This window comes from Lithobates pipiens, unplaced genomic scaffold (genome assembly GCF_037356315.1).
Source record: "Lithobates pipiens isolate NorthernLeopardFrog02 unplaced genomic scaffold, aLitPip1_a1.2 Scaffold_8, whole genome shotgun sequence".
NCBI lineage: Eukaryota > Metazoa > Chordata > Amphibia > Anura > Ranidae > Lithobates > Lithobates pipiens.
Genome location: NW_027507903.1, coordinates 137,886,852 through 137,907,074, shown reverse-complemented (window position 1 = coordinate 137,907,074; position 20,223 = coordinate 137,886,852). Strand labels below are relative to the sequence as shown.

The 20,223-nt window shown below is 45.8% G+C and overlaps 1 protein-coding gene and 1 pseudogene across 1 annotated transcript in view; both read left to right on the top strand.

Annotated features, from left to right (window-relative positions):
- LOC143964186 (uncharacterized) overlaps window positions 1-20,223 on the top strand; it is a 132,914-nt gene that overhangs the window by 65,156 nt on the left and 47,535 nt on the right. Inside the window, exons 12-13 of the mRNA XM_077473883.1 lie at window positions 12,182-12,281; window positions 18,399-18,517. Coding sequence (XP_077330009.1) covers window positions 12,182-12,281; window positions 18,399-18,517 — 219 coding nt within the window. The remainder of the gene's footprint in view (window positions 1-12,181; window positions 12,282-18,398; window positions 18,518-20,223) is intronic.
- LOC143964678 (U2 spliceosomal RNA) lies at window positions 3,274-3,453 on the top strand (annotated as a pseudogene).

Sequence of the window (20,223 nt, the reverse complement as noted above, 5' to 3'; positions counted from 1 at the left end):
GGCATCTGAGGCTAGCTTGTCCCGGAAGTGGGTGCAGATACCTGGATTATCCAGGTATCTGCACTCCCCTCCCCCTGAAAGGTGCCAATTGTGGCACCGGAGGGGGGAGGGATCAGATGAGCGGAACTTCCACTTCAGGGTGGAGGTCCATTTTAATATTAACAGATCCCAGGGAGGAATATGTTTTGACCTTGGGAGCATGTCTAGATCTGGCTAAAAGGAACCTCCTGACTAAAGGATCCTCCGCTAGCCTTTCTGTAAACAATGATAGGGCAGCAATCTGAACCCTAAGGGTACTGACAGTCATTTTTCCACTCCCCCCTGCAAAAAATCCAGAATACATGGAGTGGAAAGAATCTAAACCAGTTTTCCTTTTTCCAGGAAAACTGGCATAGATTCTTCTCGTGGCCGACTTAGGACTATCCAAGATAGTTTGAATAACCCTCATGAAATGTAGAATGTGCTGCTCAGCCTCCAAGCCATCAAATGGAAGTTCTGAGGGCTTGGATGGAACACTGAAGCAGATCCTTCCCAACTGGGAGGGGCCAAGGAGGATCCAGAGATGGCCTTCAGAGGTAAACCAACTCCTCCTGGGCCACCAGGGGCAATCAGAACAGCGTCTGCCCGATCCTGAATAATTTTCCAAACTACTAGAGGTAAGGGGGGAGGAGGGAAGGCTTAAGCCAGAGTGCAATACCACAGGAAGGAGAGAGCGTCCGTCCCCAAGGATTCTGTGTGTCTCTCCAGAGAACAATGCCGGCATTTTCTCAAAACACATGCCCACTTTAAAAACACCTCACCTTCCCCCATGGCTTCAGTTATTGTGTTTCCTCCATGTCTCACTGTGTGGAATGGAGGAGTGTAAGCCAGCTATGGCGGAGGCAGGCGCCCCTAGCACCGGTCCAGCCCAGGTATGTAAGGTGCAGCGGCACCCTCTGCTTTACTATTGGGTTATGCTTGTGTTTTGTCTGTTTTCCCCCCCTCTTGGGGGGCCTGCCGCTGCAGGTCAGAGGTGACTTCGCTCTGACCCTTGCAGCTTAGTTCTGGGGTCTCACTAGTGGTCTGTTTGGTGATGGGTCTCTGCACTGGCTTGGTGTTAGCAACTGGTAGTTAAAACTTTTAGTAAGTTGAACCTGCATGTCGTTTCAGGAAAGGTCACTAGGAAAAGCTAAACCAAGCCAGAGGAAGTGTCCTTCTTGCAAGAACCCCCTCAGACTCTTGGCAGAAGGCAATGTGCAGAGCTTGTATCAGGGAGTTGGTGCAAGAGGAAACATCCCAGCAGTATAAGGACTTGTTTTTCCTCGGTTAAAGAACTGACAAGCTCTTTGAGTTCAGTCAGGCCCTTCCGGACAGACCAAGCCTCAGAACTTGCCACCTAGCCCCAGGGTATCGTCGTCCAGAAAGGTGGAGACCGAGGACTCTGGAGACGAAGGGGGTAGTACTCTTATCTCCATCAGAGATTCTGAAGAGGAGGAAGAGGAAGATGGCGGGGGCTCTCGATACAAGCTATCACTAGAGAAGGTAGATGACATCCTTAGAGCAATCTACACAACTCTAGAAATTCAGGAAAAAGTACAACTGTCTGTTCATGACAAAATGTACCAGGGGTTGGACGAAACAAAACAGTTTTTCCAGTCCACAGGGTCCTTTTTAGATACAGTGAGAAAAGAGTGGAAGAACCCAGAAAAAGCCCCTTTTTTCTCTAAGGCTCTCAAGAGAAGGTTTCCCTTTGAGCAGAAAGACTCGGAGGTGTGGAACAAGAAACCCAGAGTCGATGCAGGTGTCTAGCTGAACGGATCTAGCCTTTGAGGATATGGGGATCCTAAAGGACACGATGGACAAGAAAGCTGACTCCATCCTTAAGAAGGCCTGGGATGCAGTGTCAGTCTGAAGCCAGCTATGGCTGCTACGGTAGTGGCCAGGAACCTGGAATGCTGGGTGGAGAAACTGAAGAGCCATATTGAAGTGGGCACGCTTCGCAAGGATCTCTTAGAGTCCTTTCCACTAATTTTGAATGCAGTCAAATATGGCAGATGCAGGAGCAGAGTCGGCCAAGCTGGCCACCAGTTCTTCGGCTCTTGTGCATTCAGCCAGGAGGGCAGTTTGGCTGAAGATATGGTCTCTAAGGTCAAATTGTGTGGCCTGCCCTTCTCGGGTGACTTACTCTTCGGCCCTGATCTAGAGTCAGTGCTGGATAGGACAGCTGATAAAAAGGCCTTTCCAGCCAAGAAGCAGGTTACCAAAAATGTTTGTGCTCTTCAACAGTCCCATAAAAAAGACCAGGATCGCAAGAGCAGATGGGGTTCACAGAAGGGCAGAGGCATGGGTGGAGTCCTCTTTAGATCTCCCCAGAGCAGACCTCAAAGAGCAAGTGACAATCGCTCCTCAGTGGGGGGGAGACTGTCAGCTTTTCCCGAACAGTGGGACAAGTTGTCTCCAAACTTGTTTGTGAAAAGCGTAATCGATTGGGGTACAGGTTAGTTTTCAGAACCACCCCTGAGCAGGTTCTATGTGACGGCGTTGCCGAGGGACCAGGAGAAGGCCTCTGCAATGAAGCTTTTATTAAAAGAGCTGATACAGCAAGAGGTTCTAATTCAAGTCCCAGTAAACCAGCAGGGCAGGGGTTTTTACTCCCATATCTTTCTGGTGAGGAAACCCTCAGGAAAGTACCGTCTAATCCTGAACTTGAAAGTCCTGAACAGGTATATACGGTACAAGCATTTCAGGATGGATACAATTTATTTATTTTTTATTTTTATTTTTTTTCCATCATGAAGCTGTTGATGCCAAACTGTTTCCTGGCATCCCTGGATCTAAGGGATGCCTACCTTCATATACCCATTTATCAGGCGTCACAGCAGTTCCTGCACCTGGCGTTGAATTTGGGGAGTTCGGTGTGGCACCTCCAATTCAGGGCTCTGCCATTCGTACTCTCGTCCTCTCCCAGGGTCTTTACAAAGATTATGGCAGAGGCTCTGGAGCCCCTGAAAAATGGGGATCTCGGTCGTCCCTTATCTGGACGACCTTTTGTTTTTTGCGGATTCCAGGGAGCAGGTCCTAGCCCATCTCCAGACTTCCCAGTCTCACCTCAAGGGCCTGGGGTGGCTTCTAAATCTGGAGAAGTCAAACGTGATCCCCTCACAGGAGATGAAATTTCTGGGGTATACGATAAACTCGGTTCTCCAGAAGGTGTTCCTGCCGCTGGAGAAACAGGAAAAAGTTGCAGCTAGTGGTAAGGCAGATACAGAGCAACCAGGCAGTCTGGGTCAGGGCGGCGCTTCTCTGCCTTTTGGCTAAGATCAAGTGTAGTATCTGTTTTTATCAGTTTACCAGGAGGTGGCGCTTGCTTCCATCCCTGTTCTACGGCAAGGTGGAGCAGGGTGGTGGTTGCTATGCAAAGCCTGCTGGTGTGAAGGTGACCTGGAGCAGTTCGTAGCCGAAAGGGAAGCCTTCTGATGAGGATAGAGAACCACTGGTTGGCGCCAGGGGAGGGGACCCTGGCCTTCTGGCTTGCTTTAGCTCCGGTCAGTTTTTTGGGAGGGAACGTTTGTTCCCCTTTCTCCCACCGGGGGAACGGCCTGTACTTCCCTAATGTAATTGGGTAGGAGTAATGGGAGCGAGGGTGAGACCTGATGGTAAAGGGGTCTCACTAAGCTCCTGGATCTCCATGCCTTTCTGGCTGGAGTGGGGGCTGCTGTGGTCTGGGCTGGGGGGTCGGGGATGCTTCTGTTGAAAAGCCCATGGTGATGTGCCCCTGAAGTGGCAGTTCAGGGGTGCCTTATATTCACTGTGCTATGTACTTTGATATCTGGCATCTTGGTCACGTCACCATAAACACGCTTTTTTACACCTGCCTCTAGGGCCCGGCCTTTTGGCTAAGACCAGAGGAATTTTTGCTTCCTGGCCGGGGGGCCTGGTCATTGTATTGCACAATGGCCACCTTTTCACGCTCTCCTCTTCACTATCCCTTTCCTCACTTTTTTTGTTTGTGTGTCATGTCACTGTCACCGCACGTTTGAGTAGGGTGTCGGTCCTCAGACCTATCCTGAAAGTCTTGTGGGAGGGTGGACATAGCCGACATGGCTGGGTTCACCCTCTATTGGGGGGCCTCCCTTCGGAGGAGCCCCATAGTACCTAGTACCTGGGTGGGTCTGTTTCGGCAGACCTTCCAGGAAAGGAGGTCGTTCGGCTGGACGGCCATGAGTCTGGTACCGCAGTCCCTGTCTGGAGCCTAACGCCCCCCCGGGGGATCAGGGTAAGGTCCTTCCTAGTGGAGGATATCAGACTCCCGTTGCACGTTTTTATTGTTTCACTCTTTGTGTGTGCACTTTTTTTTTTTTTTTTGGCACCGGGTGGAAGTTTTTTGGGTGTGTTTTGCACGCCATGGGATTAAAGAAAAAAAATGGCAGTCCTGGGTCTGCTTACAGCAGCAATCCTGGCTATTCAATGGGCCAGGTTCCATTCCAGACCCCTTCAGAGGGAGATTCTGTCAAGCTGGTCCTATCAGGATCCTCTGGAGAAACAGTTAAGGATCTTGTCAAGGATGAAAAGGGCTCCTTGGTGGTGGAGAGACCAAGCAAACCTCTCGGGTCTGGTGTGGACTTTCCCCATGGACAAGCGTCTGACAACAGAAGCAAGTGCCTGGGGCTGGGGGGGCACACCTGGACGGTCAAACATGGTCCAAGCAGGAAGCCCAAAGATCGTCCAACTGGAGGGAGTTGAAGGTGATCTTTCTGGGTTTAGTGGCTTTTCAGCAGGTTATGAGGTCACCATGTCCAGGTGTTGTCAGACAACACAACAGCGGTTACCTACATAATGAAACGGGGGAACCAGGAGCCTGATGGAGTTGACCAATTTGTTAGCCTGAGCAGAGCAGAACACGGCCTCGCTATCGGCGGTGCATCTGAAGGGCTCTCAGAACTTGTTTGCGGATCTCCTAAGCAGACGAAAATTGTTAGAGGCAGAATGGAGCCTGAATCAGGAGGTGTTCCTAATGATTTCCGAGGCCTGGGGGGGTTCCACAGATAGACCTTTTTGCCAGCCAGCAGAACTCAAAGGTGGACAGATTCTTTTCGCTTCACTGAGGAGATGCAGCAGTAGGGCTGGATGCGTTTGCTCACCCCTGGCGCTACCAGCTGTGCTACGCCTTTCCCTCCTTTCCTCTAATCCCACTGGTTGAGGAAATGCAGAGCAGAAAGGACAGACTTAATATTAGTCACTCCTTTTTGGCCAAAAAGACCTTGGTTCGTGGGTCTTCGAAGCCTGGCCTCGAAACCTCCATGGAGTTTACCGCCAAGAAAAGATCTGTTATCCCAGGGAACAGTAAATCACCCAGAGGGGGAACTTCTACAGCTAACCGCCTGGTTTCTGAGGAGGACCTCTTAAAAGCAAAAGGGCTCTCAGATAAAGTGGTAAAGACTCTGCCTGAGTGACTGCTTTCCTACTAGATAGCAATCTACATGAAGATCTAAAAGAAGTTCAACTCCTGGTGTAGTTCCAGAGAGCTCAAGGTCAAGAGCACGGTGTCCGTCTTGGAGTTTCTCCATGAAGGAATGGAGAAGGGGCAGCAGCCAGCACCCTGAAGACTCAGGTGGCAGCCTTATCAGTTTTCTTTGAAAAGACTTTATCAAAAGAGACTTTAATTTCTAGATAGATTTTTTTTTTTTTTTTTTTGGGCTCGAAGTAGACCAGTAGCCCTCAAAGACTTTCCCAGTTGGGATTTGTCAACAATTTTGCAGGGTCTCTCGGGAGCACCGTTTGAACCCTTACAAGAAGCCTCTTTACAGAAGGTAGTTTTAAAAACAATCTTTTTAGTGGCCATCACCTCGGCCAGGAGGATCAGCGAGCTGCAAGCCTTGGCTATTACAGAACCCTTCCTTAGTCTATCCGGACAGAGTAGTGCTGAGGACGGATCCAGCATTCCTACCGAAAGTATCCTCAACTATTTCATCAATCGCAGGAGATAGTGTTACCTACATTCTCCAACCCCAGCTAATGCAGGAGAGGAAGTTTTCCACACATTGGACGTGAGAAGATGCTTGTTGCAGTTTCTGAAGATGACTCAAGACTTCAGAAGATCTAACGCCCTTTTTGTGATATTTTCAGGATCACACAAGGGGGAGAAAGCTTCTAAGAGTACGCTGGGTCGGTGGCTTAAGCTGGCTATAGCAGAAGCTTATAAAGCAAAAGGAGAAATGCCTCCCTCAGGTATTGCCGCACACTCTACTAGATCCACGGCAGTTTCCTGGGCTGAAAGGGCCGGTGCAACGCCTGAACAAATCTGCAAGGCTGCCACTTGGTCCAGTTATTCGACATTTCTCCGGCACTACCAGTTAGATCTACTGTCTGCGGCAGATCAGGCCTTCGGCAGGAAGATACTGCAGGCAGTAGTCCCACCCTAGGGTAAGTTTCTCGGTTATCCTCTCCAGGGTTGTCCTGAAAGGCGATTTGAGAAAAACTGAGTTAGACTTACCGGTGACTGTATTTCTAAGAGCCTCTCAGGACAACCGTTATTTCCCTCCCTAGGTTATTCTTGGTAAATGTGTTAAGTTCTACCATGGAGTTGTGCTTTCTGTGCTTTATTTTCCAGTGTCGGAAGGCCACAATAACTGAAGCCATGGGGCGAGAGGAGGTGTTTTTAAAGTGGGCATGTGTTTCCTGAGAAGGTGGAGCTACACTCTCTGGAGTTGTCCTTAAAGGCTATTAGAAATGCCGTCACCGGTAAGTCTAACTAAGTTTTTTTTCTGTTGAGACTGAAGGCAAAAAGATCAACTGTAGGAAAACCCCATCTTGGCACGATCTCCCTTTTTAATGTGTCCTAAAGTAGCTCCCAACCACTGGAACTGATGCTCACCTTGCTCAAATAGTCAGCCAGCACATTCTCTGATCCCCCCCTGATGTGAACTGCTGACTGAAGTGACATTGACCTCCGCCCAGGACAGAATCTGCTGTGTTAATGATATAAGCGACGAGTGAATGCCTCCTTGTTTAGGTACGCCACAGTTGTGGCATTGTCTGAGAAAATGAATAGGTCTTTTGAATAGACCCTCTCTTCCACAGCCACAAGAGCTTTCCCCACAGCTAGAAGTTCTCTGAAATCTCCTCTGGTTTCCAGGCCCCTTGGGCCTGCCAGTCCTGTGGGTGAGCACCCCAACCCCACAGACTAGCGTCCTGTGGTAATTTTTATCGGGGAATGCTATGCCCAATCCTTCCCTCCCTGCAGATGTTCTCGTTGCTCCCACCAAGCGAGATCGAGAAAATCCTCTCCTAGCAGCTGCACTGGCTGATCTAGAGAATTCTTCCTGTGATCTCAGTGGAGTAAAAGAAACACCTGAAGGGGTCTAGAGTGTAATTGGGCCCAAGGCACCCGTGCAATGGCCGCAGTCATCAACCCCAGCAACTGCATGAAGGGAGGTCTGAGGGAGCAACTTGAAGGCTTGCACGGAGAAGAATTTTCAATCTTCTCCTCGGGAAGAAAAATCTCTTGGCGAACAATTTCTGAAAGGTCCATAAAACCAACTGCAAATCCAAAACAAGGGAATCCTTGTCTCGAGCAAAGATCAAAAAATCTTCTATGGGACGATCAATACACTTTGAATCCGAAAAAAAGGCCATGACTTCAGCCATGGTTTTTGTAAAAATTATGGGTGCTACTGAAAGACCAAAAGTAAAGGCATTGAACTGCCAGTGACTTGGCTCATTTCCTATGAGAACCACATACCTGAGGAACCTTCAGTGACTCTGGCAGATTGGTACATGAAGATAAGCGTCCTGAAGATCCAGAGTAACCATAAAGACCCCTTGCAACAACCAATTCCTTACAGAATAAATGTTCTCCATTCTGAAATGTCTGTAGACTATGTATTTGTTCAGGACGCTTAAATTGATGACCATACGAAAGTCGCCGGAAGCTTTCTTGACCAGAAAGACTTGAGCATAAAATCCCTGGAACTTATGATTTTCTGGAACAAGAGAAATTGCTCCTTCTGTTTACCACACAGAAATCCGATTTGTCATGGCTTGCCATCTCTTGGTCTCTCAGCAGATGGGTAAGAAAAAACTTCGGGGGGGGGGGGGGGGTAGACTTTTGAATTCCAACCAGTAACCCCTTTCCAAATTTTGAAGAATAAAGGAATTGTCGTAAATCTCTCCCCATTCCTTGACGAAATGGGACAACCTTCCCCCTACCCCTACCCTGGCATCACTGGGGATTCTTGGAAGGGGCTGAAGGAGCAAAGGGAGCCCTTTCTTTTTGCTCGTCTTTAAGACAATTTTTTCTTAGCCTGTTGTCTGTTGGCTTTAAAATTAGCCTTGTTTTGGAAGCCACGAAAAGGCCTCTTATTCTGGGGTTTATCCCTTTTGGGAAGGGAACCATTTACTCTTCTCAGAGGAACAAGCTAGGACCTCCTCTAAGGAAGAACCTGAATAAGCGCTTGCCTTCAAAGAGAATGCCACAGAGTTTATTTGTGGAGGCAAGATCACCTTCCCAAGATTTAAGCCAGATGGCTTGCCTAGCTGAATTAATGAGAGCAGAAGCCCTGGCTGCAGATTTCACTGAATCTGCTGCTGCATCAGCCAAAAAGGCAACTGACTTGGCAATGAGTGTGAGAGACTCCTTAATCTCTTCTCTGGGGGTGTCGGATGAAATAAGATCATCCAGACGCTGAACCCATATTCCCAGCCATACGGGGATGCTACCGCTGGACCAAAAAAAAAAAAAAAAACACACTGAAGCATCCCAGGCCTTGTGTAGCAATGAGACAGCTATCCTATCCAATTGATCCTTAAGGACCCCAGAATCTTCAAAATAAAGATCTGACCTCTTGGACACCTGTGACATGGGGCCACTGGGACACTTAAAGAAAAATTCCTTGAATTCAGGCTGAAAGGGAAACCGCCTTTTGTGTCCTCTGGACTGGAACAACCTTTTTTCAGGTTCTCTCCACTCAAAGAATCATGTCCCTAAGTGAAAGGCTTTTGATTTCTGCCCCTGTAGAGCCCTATGCATTTTATCCTGTACAGATTGGGCCTGCTGTGGCGTCTCCTCATCAGATGAAGAAACTGGATTCTTGCCTTCTTCCAGATCAGAAGTATTGAGTAAACTAATGGTCTCAGATACTAACACAAAGGAAGGGATCTAGCAGAGGCTGAAGGCTCTTGAGCTATGGGTCTAGATGAGGAAGGCCCTAAACCAGATACCCTGTCATTAAGGGATCGAAAGGAGTCCGCTACCTCCTTCATGGAAAACATTAACTCATTAAGAGGAAGTCTCTGAACTAGCTTTGGATGGAATACAATCCTCACAAAATAGCTTTTTATAACTATTGAAGCCTGGCCCTACAGTTACCACATTTCTTCTTCACCGGTTTGGCCTATAAAAAAAAAAAAAAAAAAAAAAGACACAAGAACCATAAATGAAAAGGTTCCATACAAAAAGTCCCCTGCTGTAGAGCTATCCACAGACAAGGGTTTCCGTTGCGGGCAGTATGGGACCCGCATGCTGCTGCTGGTTCAATACGAGTGGATGCTCCATCCTCAGACCAGGAAGCAAGTGGAGATTGGCCGTAGAGTAGCATGCTGCAGGACTGCTGAGTGCGCTTGCCAGCGATCAGGAGACTGTTCCCCCAAGCAGCATGTCCTCGGTGTATCCACGCCATGCTTCCTTAATACAAAAAAACGGCGTCCGAAAGTGTGTCGTGACTTCTAGTTCCGATGCCATCTTGTTGTCACCGGAATTCCCCCAACGCCATCTTTGTACACCATGGTGAAGCACAAGGAGGACACTGTTCCACACGGCAGAGCTGGGGAAAATGGAAAGGAGTTGCCACCATTCACATCACCCAGTTGGCAAGTAACTCCAAAAAATAGGGAACCCTTCTGGTTAAAGTACAGACTATCACCCAGAACTTGGCCACAACTAGTCCTGGATGAAACCAGAGAAGGGGGGTCCACCAACTGGTTACCAGACGTAAGAAAACAAACATATCGGTGCTCCTGGAGGGTCTGGAAAAGCAAAACTGAGGATCAGAGGAAAGGGAGGGGGCTTTTAAATTGCATCAGATTTGTGTTTCCTGTAGAGGGTGGAGCCAACCATCTCAAGTAGCTGTCCTGGAAGGTGAGGGGGAGGGGAGGGGGGGGGGGGGAATGGATATCTAACATTTCATGCATTAAATTTGTGCACGCTAGTGGAATGGTGACAAACTACATTACCGAAAAAAATTCTCCATAGTCAATGCGTTTTACAGGTCATCAGTTTAGAGTTAAACAGTAGGTCTGTTAGAATTATTGCTCTTGCTGTGACATTTTTGTGGTAATACCTCATGTGGGGTGTGATCACTGTTTTACATATGCATGCGTGACCTACGTATGCATTTGTCCGGGGGCAAATTATTTTCCTTTTTTTTTTCTTTTTTTTTTTATCAAGTTTATTGCTATCACAAGGATGAACATCATTGTGATGGCATGGGCAGTAACAGATGCACTTTACTGAGAGAGATGAGGTCTATTGCACTCCATATCCCTCCTCTGCCCTTGAAAGCATCTGATCAAACAGGTCGTATCTAACTGAAACCGGAAGTAACAAAACCCTCGTCCCTTCCAGCTTATTACATCGGAGGTGGGACAAGTAGGGATGTCCTTACCTTCCCACTCAGTGCTGCAGGCAGGGTGAATTTGATTTAAATCAAGTTGCTTTAAATCCTTGGTAAAAAGGCTTGATTTTAAATTGACTTTATTTAAATGATACTTTTTTTTTTTTTTTAAAGAGCAACTGTCATCTCCGTCCCGCAGTGGATCCTCCTCTGACCCGCTTTTGACTCACCGACAGCCCCATTCACTTTAATAGGATAGCTGGTGATGTGGCAGTGGCACAACAAGGTGAGGGACTTGGTGGCAGCAGGTGAGTGGATGCCCACTAACAAGCTCTGCCATGATGGATTTGAAATGACAGGTGCTCTTTAAATGTCAGACTTAGGCCTGATTCATACCTATGCATTTTTAGTGATTTTTGCTGATTGGCACTACAGAATGTGTTGCATAGGAAACCATTGTAAATGGACTGCAGTGCAAATCTGCAAAATGCATAGGTGTGAATCAGGCCTTATTCTTGCTGGTATTTGGAATCTTTATTTGCAAACAAAATGAAGGTTTCCTATTTAAAATAAGCTGTCAGGTTAGGAAAAACTACAATATCTGAACTGATTCAGTCATAGTTTTGTAGTGTTCATAGCTTTACAAAACATAAAGTAATCTTCCTCAACTTTGCTCTCATGTTTACTGTGAAATTGTGTGAATGAATCAATGAAGTGTATGTTATCTCAGCTTGCAGAGCTTGGCTTCATTGAGTTTACCAAAAAATGTAAATATTGCATATAGGCTCCATTTCATGCTGAATTAAAAAAAAATTATCTTTTTAAATGGGAAAACTATATATCTATATCATATCCCGTTCTACCCGGGCTCCCAGATCGCACAGAAAAGCCCAGTAAAGGCAGCAAGAGGGGGGGAGACTCCATTCCCTGCCCCATAGTAATCGGCCAGCTTTAGAGCCGCTTAGATCAATTCTACGTTCAAGCCTGTCACTGGCTGAAAATTGTTTCTGGTATCATGACCTTAAGCCACTGAAGACTCTTGATCTTTAAACTTCAAATTCCAAACTGGGAATTAGAAGACCCAGAGAGTACCTGAAGAGTTATATAATATAATATAATAATATAATTATATATATATATATATATATATATATATATATATATATATATATATATAGTAACATTCTGTGGCCAACTGTAACTCAAGACAAGTCGAATTTCACTGTTCTTCAGAACTGGTAAATTGTAAACCAGAGATTGGGGCACATACTTGAAAGTGGGATTTTGCCTTTTTTTTTTTTTTTTTTTTTTTATGGCTTTCTGCTCTTCCAGGCATTTTATATTAACCTTCTATGGAGGGTTTCACTGTGGTAGGGGTTCCCCCCTTCCCCCCCATTAACACTGGAACAGTGGGAGGTTGTGTACTATTTGCTTCCATCCTGCATTTTACTGTCCATTTGATCAGAATTTCCTAACAAATGTAATTTTAGTTACCAGGAGGAAAAATCAAATACTTTGGAAAATTGCTCCCAAAACTGTTTTTTCTTCTGTGCTTGGTCCATTCACTGACATGCGTTTATTTTTTTTTGCAGGGCTTATGCATGATCATTGGTGGAATAAAGCACCAGGAACAGAGGTTTAATAGTAGGTCAGCTGGAGTAGGCTCTGCATTGCTGTTCATTTCAGTAGGCGGTGAGAACTTTTTCTAATTGCTTAGTATCTCTTCAGCTGCCATAGCATAAAAACCTGGACATCAATTTGGTAAATGAATGGAACAATAGTTACACATTTATAACAGCAGCCTTACATAAAACATACTAGAAGTATGGATGAATGGAGATGTGTTGTGACTAAGTTGGAAATTAAGGTAATATTGGTGTATCCTCCATGGGTGCAGTATGTCACTACTGACTCCTGAATTCTGCATCACTTAATTCTGACCCCTAAAACGGTGCCCCAATATTTGTTGGGCACTGGCCCCTCCAGTGTACATCTACAGATGCTACGCTGCACCCCTTTAAGCCATGCCCCTTAGTGAACCTGCGGGGCTTAATCGTTCTTGCACTATTTGAGCAATTATGGTCTGTGTCCCAATACAAAGCACATGCAATCAAGCATCTTTAATAATGTGATCTATATACGAACCATAAATCCCTGTTTTAGTGCTAGAAGTGTGTGTATATGTATATATTATATTATATTATATTATGCATGCCCTCAATTCATTCACTTGGCATAATAGGTTTGGTTTAACAAGATTTTCTTTTCATACATCAGGGGACACAGAGCCATAGTAGTTACTATGTGGGTTAATAGGCCACCTTTAGGTGATGTACACTCGCACGCCCTAAGACCAGAAGTGCACTCCCTATATAACCCCTCCCACTACTGCGACTACCTCAGTTTTTTCGCTAGTGTCTAAGGTGTTGGTCACGAGTAAAGATGTGCTGAGCTCCACTGGAGCAATCCTTGCTGGGTCTAGCCATGCTGACCGGATCCGTTCAAAGTGTCCTTTGATGGGCCTAAGGAATGGTACCCAGGCCTCGTATCCCAAGAAACAAGGTTTTGCCTGCGAATGCTTCTTTTTAGAGAGCTGGACCCTGGGATCCAGTACTTTTTGGTAGTAAGGCCATAACGTTTTTATTGGCAGGGTGCTGTTACAGGTACAGGATTGTAGGTTACCTCTAGGTTCCCCTGCTCCTGAGGATTTCGGAGCCTACCGTGAAGGGGGAAGATTGGGTTTATCTTGGATAAACCTGCGGTGGTAAGCTAAGTGGAGTTTTCTAAGAAATATTTAGAATTTTCTTATGAATATCTCCTTTAAGTATATGTTTTCATGCCTATGTGTCACCACTGGGGGCTGTATTGAGCACTCACTGCCTTATGCTGGAAACTGCGCTGTGTCAGGAGCCATTAATCCCTCCCTCCTCCCCCTCCCTCCCCCCCTCCTCGCAACAGGGGGGACTGGTCTGTCCACCTGCGGCCCCCCTATAATGAAATTACCCCCTCGGGATTGGTAAGCCCGAATTCACTTTAAAAAAAAAAATGTAAAATGCAGGGCGCTCAGCTGTGTTTTTACATAGTGGGTCCAAATGTAGCAGATCCCCATCCAGTGCTCAGGACCCTCATAATGAGGTGCAAAGGGCAGGGGATCAGGAAGATCTTCCAAGAGATTTGGAAGATACTCATACCCTCTTTCGAGGATCCTAATATAGAGGGAGTAATATCACAGGACAGTTTGCTTGTACACGCTCTTGCTAAATTGGTTCGTTCAACCTTTTTGCTGCCTGCAGCGCAGACTCTTGATGAACCCACCTCTGGTTTGGGTTCACTAAAACCACCCCCATCTGGGGATGCTTTTTCTATTCATTAATGGCTAAAAAAAGCGTGTATATTTTGAATGGGAACATCCGGATAAACAGTATTATCCTCCCCAGAAAGTTTTCTACACTACATCCTATGGTGGAGGATTTCTATAAGAAATAGGGGGGTTACAGCAATTGATGCTGCAATAGCCTCATTGAACAAGAATCTCACTTGTCTGGCGGTTAATGCGCTGATGTTAAAAGATCCAGCAGATAAAAAGTTGGAACTTCTTTTTAAAAACAATGTCTTTAACAAGTTCAGTAGCACAGCCAGTTCTTGGTGTATCTAAGTACATTAAGGAACATGGAGATACTTAAGATTCTGCCTGATCAGCAGGCCCAGCAATGGGCTAACGTATCAGATGCACTGTTTCACAGTAGATGCTATGAAAGATTCCATCATCCAGGCCTCACGGCTTATGCTAGGACTAGTGCATTCTCAGAGTTCTGCGGCTGAAGAATTGGACAGCCGAAGCACCATGTAAGAAACTTATGGCCAGTTTCCCCTTTCATGGTGAACAGCTATTTGGGGACGATCTGGATAAATGCATCCAAAGACTCTGATGGAAAAAGCTCTTTTACCAGTAAATAAGTTTAAACACTTCTCCTTTTTAAGTGTGCTTCCTCACCTGTGCTACAGGCATCAGCCTCTAGGCAGTCTCGACTGCCTCCACTGTCAGGTTCAAGGGGAAGACCCCAAGGGCAGCACCAGGGTCAAGAGGTCTTGGAGCAGAGCCCGCAAAACAGAATGCTAAAGCTTCCTTATGAAGGAGCGCCCCCACTCGCTCGGGTGGGGGGGGGGAAGGCTTCTGCAATTTTCAAAGATCTGGCAGGAATAATGTCAAGACAAATGGGTGGCTTTCTCAGTTTCTCCAGGTTAGAATTTCTGTCTCCTCTTTTTTATAAGATCAAATGTTCCCAGGGATCCAGAGAAAAGGAAGTCTTTCTAGCTCTGGACCATCTCTTATCCCAGCTGATGATATCAGAGGTTCCCGTAGAGGAACAGGGCTCAGGGTTTTATTCAAACCTTTTCACGGTGCCAAAATCAAATGGAGCGGTAAGATCTCAAAGATCTGAACTGGCACTTAAATATCCAGTCCTTTCACATTGAATCAATCTGATCGGTTGTTTCCTTCTGGCAAGGAGGGGAGTTTTTGGCATTGATCGATATAAAGGATGCATATCTCCACATGGCGATATTTCCCGCTCCCCAGAAATTTCTACGCTTCGAGATAGAAAATAATAATTTTCAGTTTGTGGCCCTGCCATTCAGTCTAGCTACCGCACCGTGGGTGTTCTCAAAGATTCTGGCACCTCCTTTAGCCAGATTAAGGGCTCGGTGAATAACTGTCCTAGCCTATTTAGAAGATCTACTTTTTAATAGACCATTCAGTCTCTGGTCTAAACCAAAGTTTAATAACTAAATTAAGCAATTTTGATGCTCTTGTTGCATGAATATGTGCTTGAATATATACGTGGCTTCGGTATGTATTTATATGTTTACTTTAATAAACTTTTTTTTTTTTTTTTTTTTTTCTGGGTAAAAAAAAAAAGTTTAACCACAGCTGTAAACTACCTGGAATCTCTGGATTGGATACTCAAACTAGAAAAATCCTCCTTTAAAACCATCAATGAGATTACAGTACTTGGGGCTGGTCATAGATACCGTACAGAAGAAGGTATTCTTACCTCAGACAATAATCAGTTCCATAGTAGGACTAATTGAACTTGTCAAAGAAAACTCCTTCTATTCGGCGCTGCATGAGATTAAGGAAAATGGTGGCCGTCCCTTATGCGGATTTTCGCTCAAGACTGCTACAAAACACCATCCTATCGGTCTGGAACAAGAAAGTTCAGGCTTTGGATATTCCAATACGTTTATCCACCAACGTACGCCAGAGCCTAAATTGGTGGTTGATATCCAGCAACCTCCAAAAGTGGAGATCCTTTCTGCCAGTATCATGGAAAGTGGTGACAATGGATGCCAGCCTTCTAGGCTGGGGAGCAGTCCTGGAAGAAGCTTCTGTCCAGGGGAGATGGTCCAAGTTAGAAAACCTTGCCCATCAACATTCTAGAGATTCGGGCAGTACGTCTGGCCCTAGAATCCTGGACGTTCAGGCTACGGGATTGTCCTGTCAGGATTCAATCCGACAATGCCACGGCTGTGGCTTGCATCAGTCACCAAGGGGGCACAAGAAGTTGTGCAGCCCAAAGAGGTGAATCATGTTCTAGCTTGGGCAGGAAAACATTATTCCTTCCCTATCGGCGATTTTCATTCCAGGAAATATTGGCAGGCGTGCTACTTGCATCGCCAATAGTTATTTCCGGGAGAATGGTCCCTTCACCCGACATCTTTCTAGTGATATGTCCGAGATGGGTTATTCCGGACGTGGACCTGTTTGCGTCCAGATTCAACAACAAAGTCGACAACTTTGTGTCAAGAACGAGGGATCCGCTAGCATGTGGAAAAAACGCATTAGTCTTCCCATGGGATCAGTTTTCACTGATCCATGCGTTTCCTCCAGTTCTGCTACTTCCGCGCCTTTTACGCAGGAATAAGCAGGAACAAAAGGAGGTGATTCTGGTGGCCCCTGCATGCCCCAGAAGATCTTGGTTTGTCGAGATCGTAAAGATGGCGGTAGGAGTCCCTTGGACCCTGCCATTATGGCCAGACCTTCTCGCACAAGGTCCGGTATTCCATCATACCTTACAGATGCTAAATTTAGCAGTTTGGCTATTGAAACCCACATTCTAAAGGACCATGGGTTATCCCCTCCAGTAGTGTCTACTTCGGATAATGCCAGGAAGCTGGACTCCAGAGTCTGTTACTATAGAGTCTGGAAGGCATATGTTTCCTGGTGTGGATCCAGGGGTTGACACCCCAGGAAGTATGTCAAAGGTAGGATCCTTGATTTTCTGCAAATGGGATTGGAAATGAAGCTGGCCTTGAACACCATCAAGGGCCAGGTCTCAACCTTGTCAGTGTTTTTTCAACAATCTCTTGCTTCTCACTCTCTGGTGCATAGTTTTATTCAGGGGGTAACACGGATCAATCCCCCTGTCGGGGGCACTTCTAAATCCTTGGGATTTAAATTTAGTCTGATCGGCTTTACAGAATCAGCCTTTTGATCCTTTATGGGAAAATCGCTTGGTTCTTTTGAAAAGGAAAATCATTTTTTTGGGTTGCTATTTCTTCTGCCAGAAGAGTATCGAACTAGCGGCTCTGTCTTGTAAAGAGCCATATTTGATCATTTATAAGGATAAGGTGGTTTTGCATCCTCATCCTGAATTCCTACCAAAGGTGGCGACAGGTTTTCATTTAAACCAGGATATTCTACCTCCTTTCATACCAGAGCCTCAATCTAGGGAAGAGAAGGCACTACAATCCCTTGATGTAGTATGAGCGATCAGAGTATGTAAAGGCGACCGCTCAGGTTCGCAAAACAGATGTTTTGTTTTGTTCTGCCGGAAGGTCCAAAAAGGGGACAGGCAGCATCAAAATCTACCCTTTCCAAATGGATTCGTCAAGTGATTGTTCAAGCATATGGTCTAAGGAAGAAAATTCCTCCTATTTCATGTTAAAGCACACTCTACCAGGGTGGTTAGTGCCTCTTGGTTGGTGCATCATCAGGCCTCTATGGCTCAGATCTGTAAGGCCGCAACTTGGTCTTCAGTTCATACGTTTTACCAGATTTTATCAAATCGATGTTAAAGGTCATGAGGATATTGCCTTTGGGCACAGTGTACTGCAGGCTGCAGTAAGAGTCCTCTAGCCTCCTTTTTGCCCTTTTTTTGTTGCTTCTCCCTCCCTTCAGTTGCCATTGCTATGGGACATCCCACATAGTAACTACTATGGCTCTGTGTCCCCTGATGTATGAAAAGAAAACAGGATTTTTAAAACGGCTTACCTGTAAAATCCTTTTCTTTGATGTACATCAGGGGACACAGAGGTCCCTCCCTTCTTTGATATACACTTGTATTGCTTGGCTACAAAACTGAGGACTCCCAGTGGTGGGAGGGGTTATATAGGGAGTACACTTCTGGTCTTGGGGCGTGCCAGTGTCCATCACCTAAAGGTGGCCCATTAACCCACATGGCTCTGTGTCCCCTGATGTACATCAAAGAAAGGGATTTTACAGGTAAGTGGTTTTAAAAATCCTGTTTTTCTCTGCAAATTTGTCTGCAACTCCTAAAGTGGCCATACACTATACAATCGGATTGTACAAACCGTGAGGTTATGCAAAGGTCAGTATCTGGGTAATTTTTTTCCCAGAGACTAACAGCACTGCCTCATGATCTTGTGTATGGGGAAAGATCAGTTTGATGTACTGTCACACTTGAGTACAAATTTTTATTTTTTTGTCATTCTGTGATTGGATGATATGTTGATGCTGCTATATGTATAGCATTTTAAAAAAAACTATTTTTTGTGGCCGATCTTCAGGTGTATTTGCTCCTACACTGTTCTCCAAAGTATATGGAAAGATGATCTGTGGAGACTGTGTAAACTTTGGATTTAATGCCACAAACAAGTATATATGTCAGAACTGCCACACTGAGTTGGTAAGTACATACATACATACAATCGATCTCTATCATGACGTTGTTAACCTTAAAATGTTTGTTTCAGCAGTGGATTCTTTGTTCGGTGTTCATCGTAGCCCATAGTGCAGTGAGTGTCATTAGCTGCAGGGTACTGTACAGCTTCCTGGAGGGGCTGGAAGTGAGCTCCAAGCCTCTTTCTGGAGCATGGCACTTCCAACGGGGGGGCTTTGCAGTCGTGCAGTTTGCAGGGAATGGAGGTATGGTCAAGACGCTGGCTAAGACAATTATATTGTTTGAGGCAAGCAAGAGCATAGCCTCATTCTGGCATGTAAGGTGGCAGGTGGTGAAGGGTGCGTGCACTTTTGACCTTGTTCTGATGTCAGAAGTCACTTTCGGCAGGGTGTGGCAAGGTATTTCTGGTTGAGCTTGTTGCTTCAGGAGGGACAGTGTGGAGGATGAATGTCTCTACCCTTTTTCAAGCATGGCTGATTTGGAGGAAGGGAAATTGGTGCCTGTGAGTACTTACCAATGCTGGCTGCCTCCTCCTTTTTTTTTTTTCTTCCTCCTCCTCCAGTTTTGTGGGGGAAGTTAACCCCTTCCTAGGGCTGGTGTGTGCTAATTCAGGCAGTGTTTTCTTCCTCTTTTAGAACTTTTGCCTACAGACAGACTGGCATCTCCTTGCGCTAAGGCCCCTTTCACACAATCTGTCTGTCCTCCTCCCTTTTTTTTTTTTTTTTTTTCCAAGCAGATCCGATAAGGCCACCCATTGACTTCTGTTGGGAGGCGGACATGTGTCCGCTGATACCCACCTGCCATCAGATCCACGCAAAACAGACTTATTTCAGGTTTAGTTTCATGCCTTCTACCACTCAAGCAGGGCCATCCTCCTTGTCTGTGTGATCCTCCTTTACAGCGTCTCGGCGAGGAGGGTTTTAACGAGTTCTGAGGATTTGTATTTTAAGGAGGGCATTGGGGAGGATACGAAGTCTGCTTAACCTATTTCTCTAGATTGCAAGACTGAATGTTCTTGGGTTCCATATTCAATTGCCCATTCCACCAGATCCTTAGCTGCATCCTTGGCAGAAAGCGAGAGCATATTGGTAGAACAGATCTGCAGAGCAGCTACATGCTCCACGCAGGATGCCTTTTTTTTCTTTTTCAGACAGAGTGGAGATACTCAGCAGGACTTTTGGCAGAAAGTTTTGCAAGCAGTGGTCCCACCTTGTGGTAGGTTTGGATTGTTTGTTTTTCCTCTCAGGTTGCTGCCCTAAAAGATGATTGAGGAAAACCCCAGTTAGACTTGCCAGTAACAGTGTGTTTCTAGTAATCTTCCTGGACAACAAGCCTGCTTCCTACCCTGGTTTTGTTGATTGGTGTATTGGAGATTTTTTATTTTATTTTCCCTCATGCACTGGTGGATGTAGTTATTTTATCTGAAATTAGTGGTGAGGGGATGGGAATGGTGGGAAATGTTTTTTTCATGGTTTCTCATTCAGTTGGCTGTTGAGCAGCCAGTTATCCCTCAAGTTGCTGTGCTGGAAGACTTCAAGATGGTTAGCAGTAAGTCTTGGTTGCATTTTTTTGATCCCTGCCCCCCATTTGATTTTTCATTTCCAAACTGCCAGCTTCACATCAGAGATGGATAGATTTGTGGGCCACCCCGAGTTCACTTTAGGCAAAAGTAGTAATTGCAGTTTAGTAGAAAATTTTCAAAGGGTCTTACT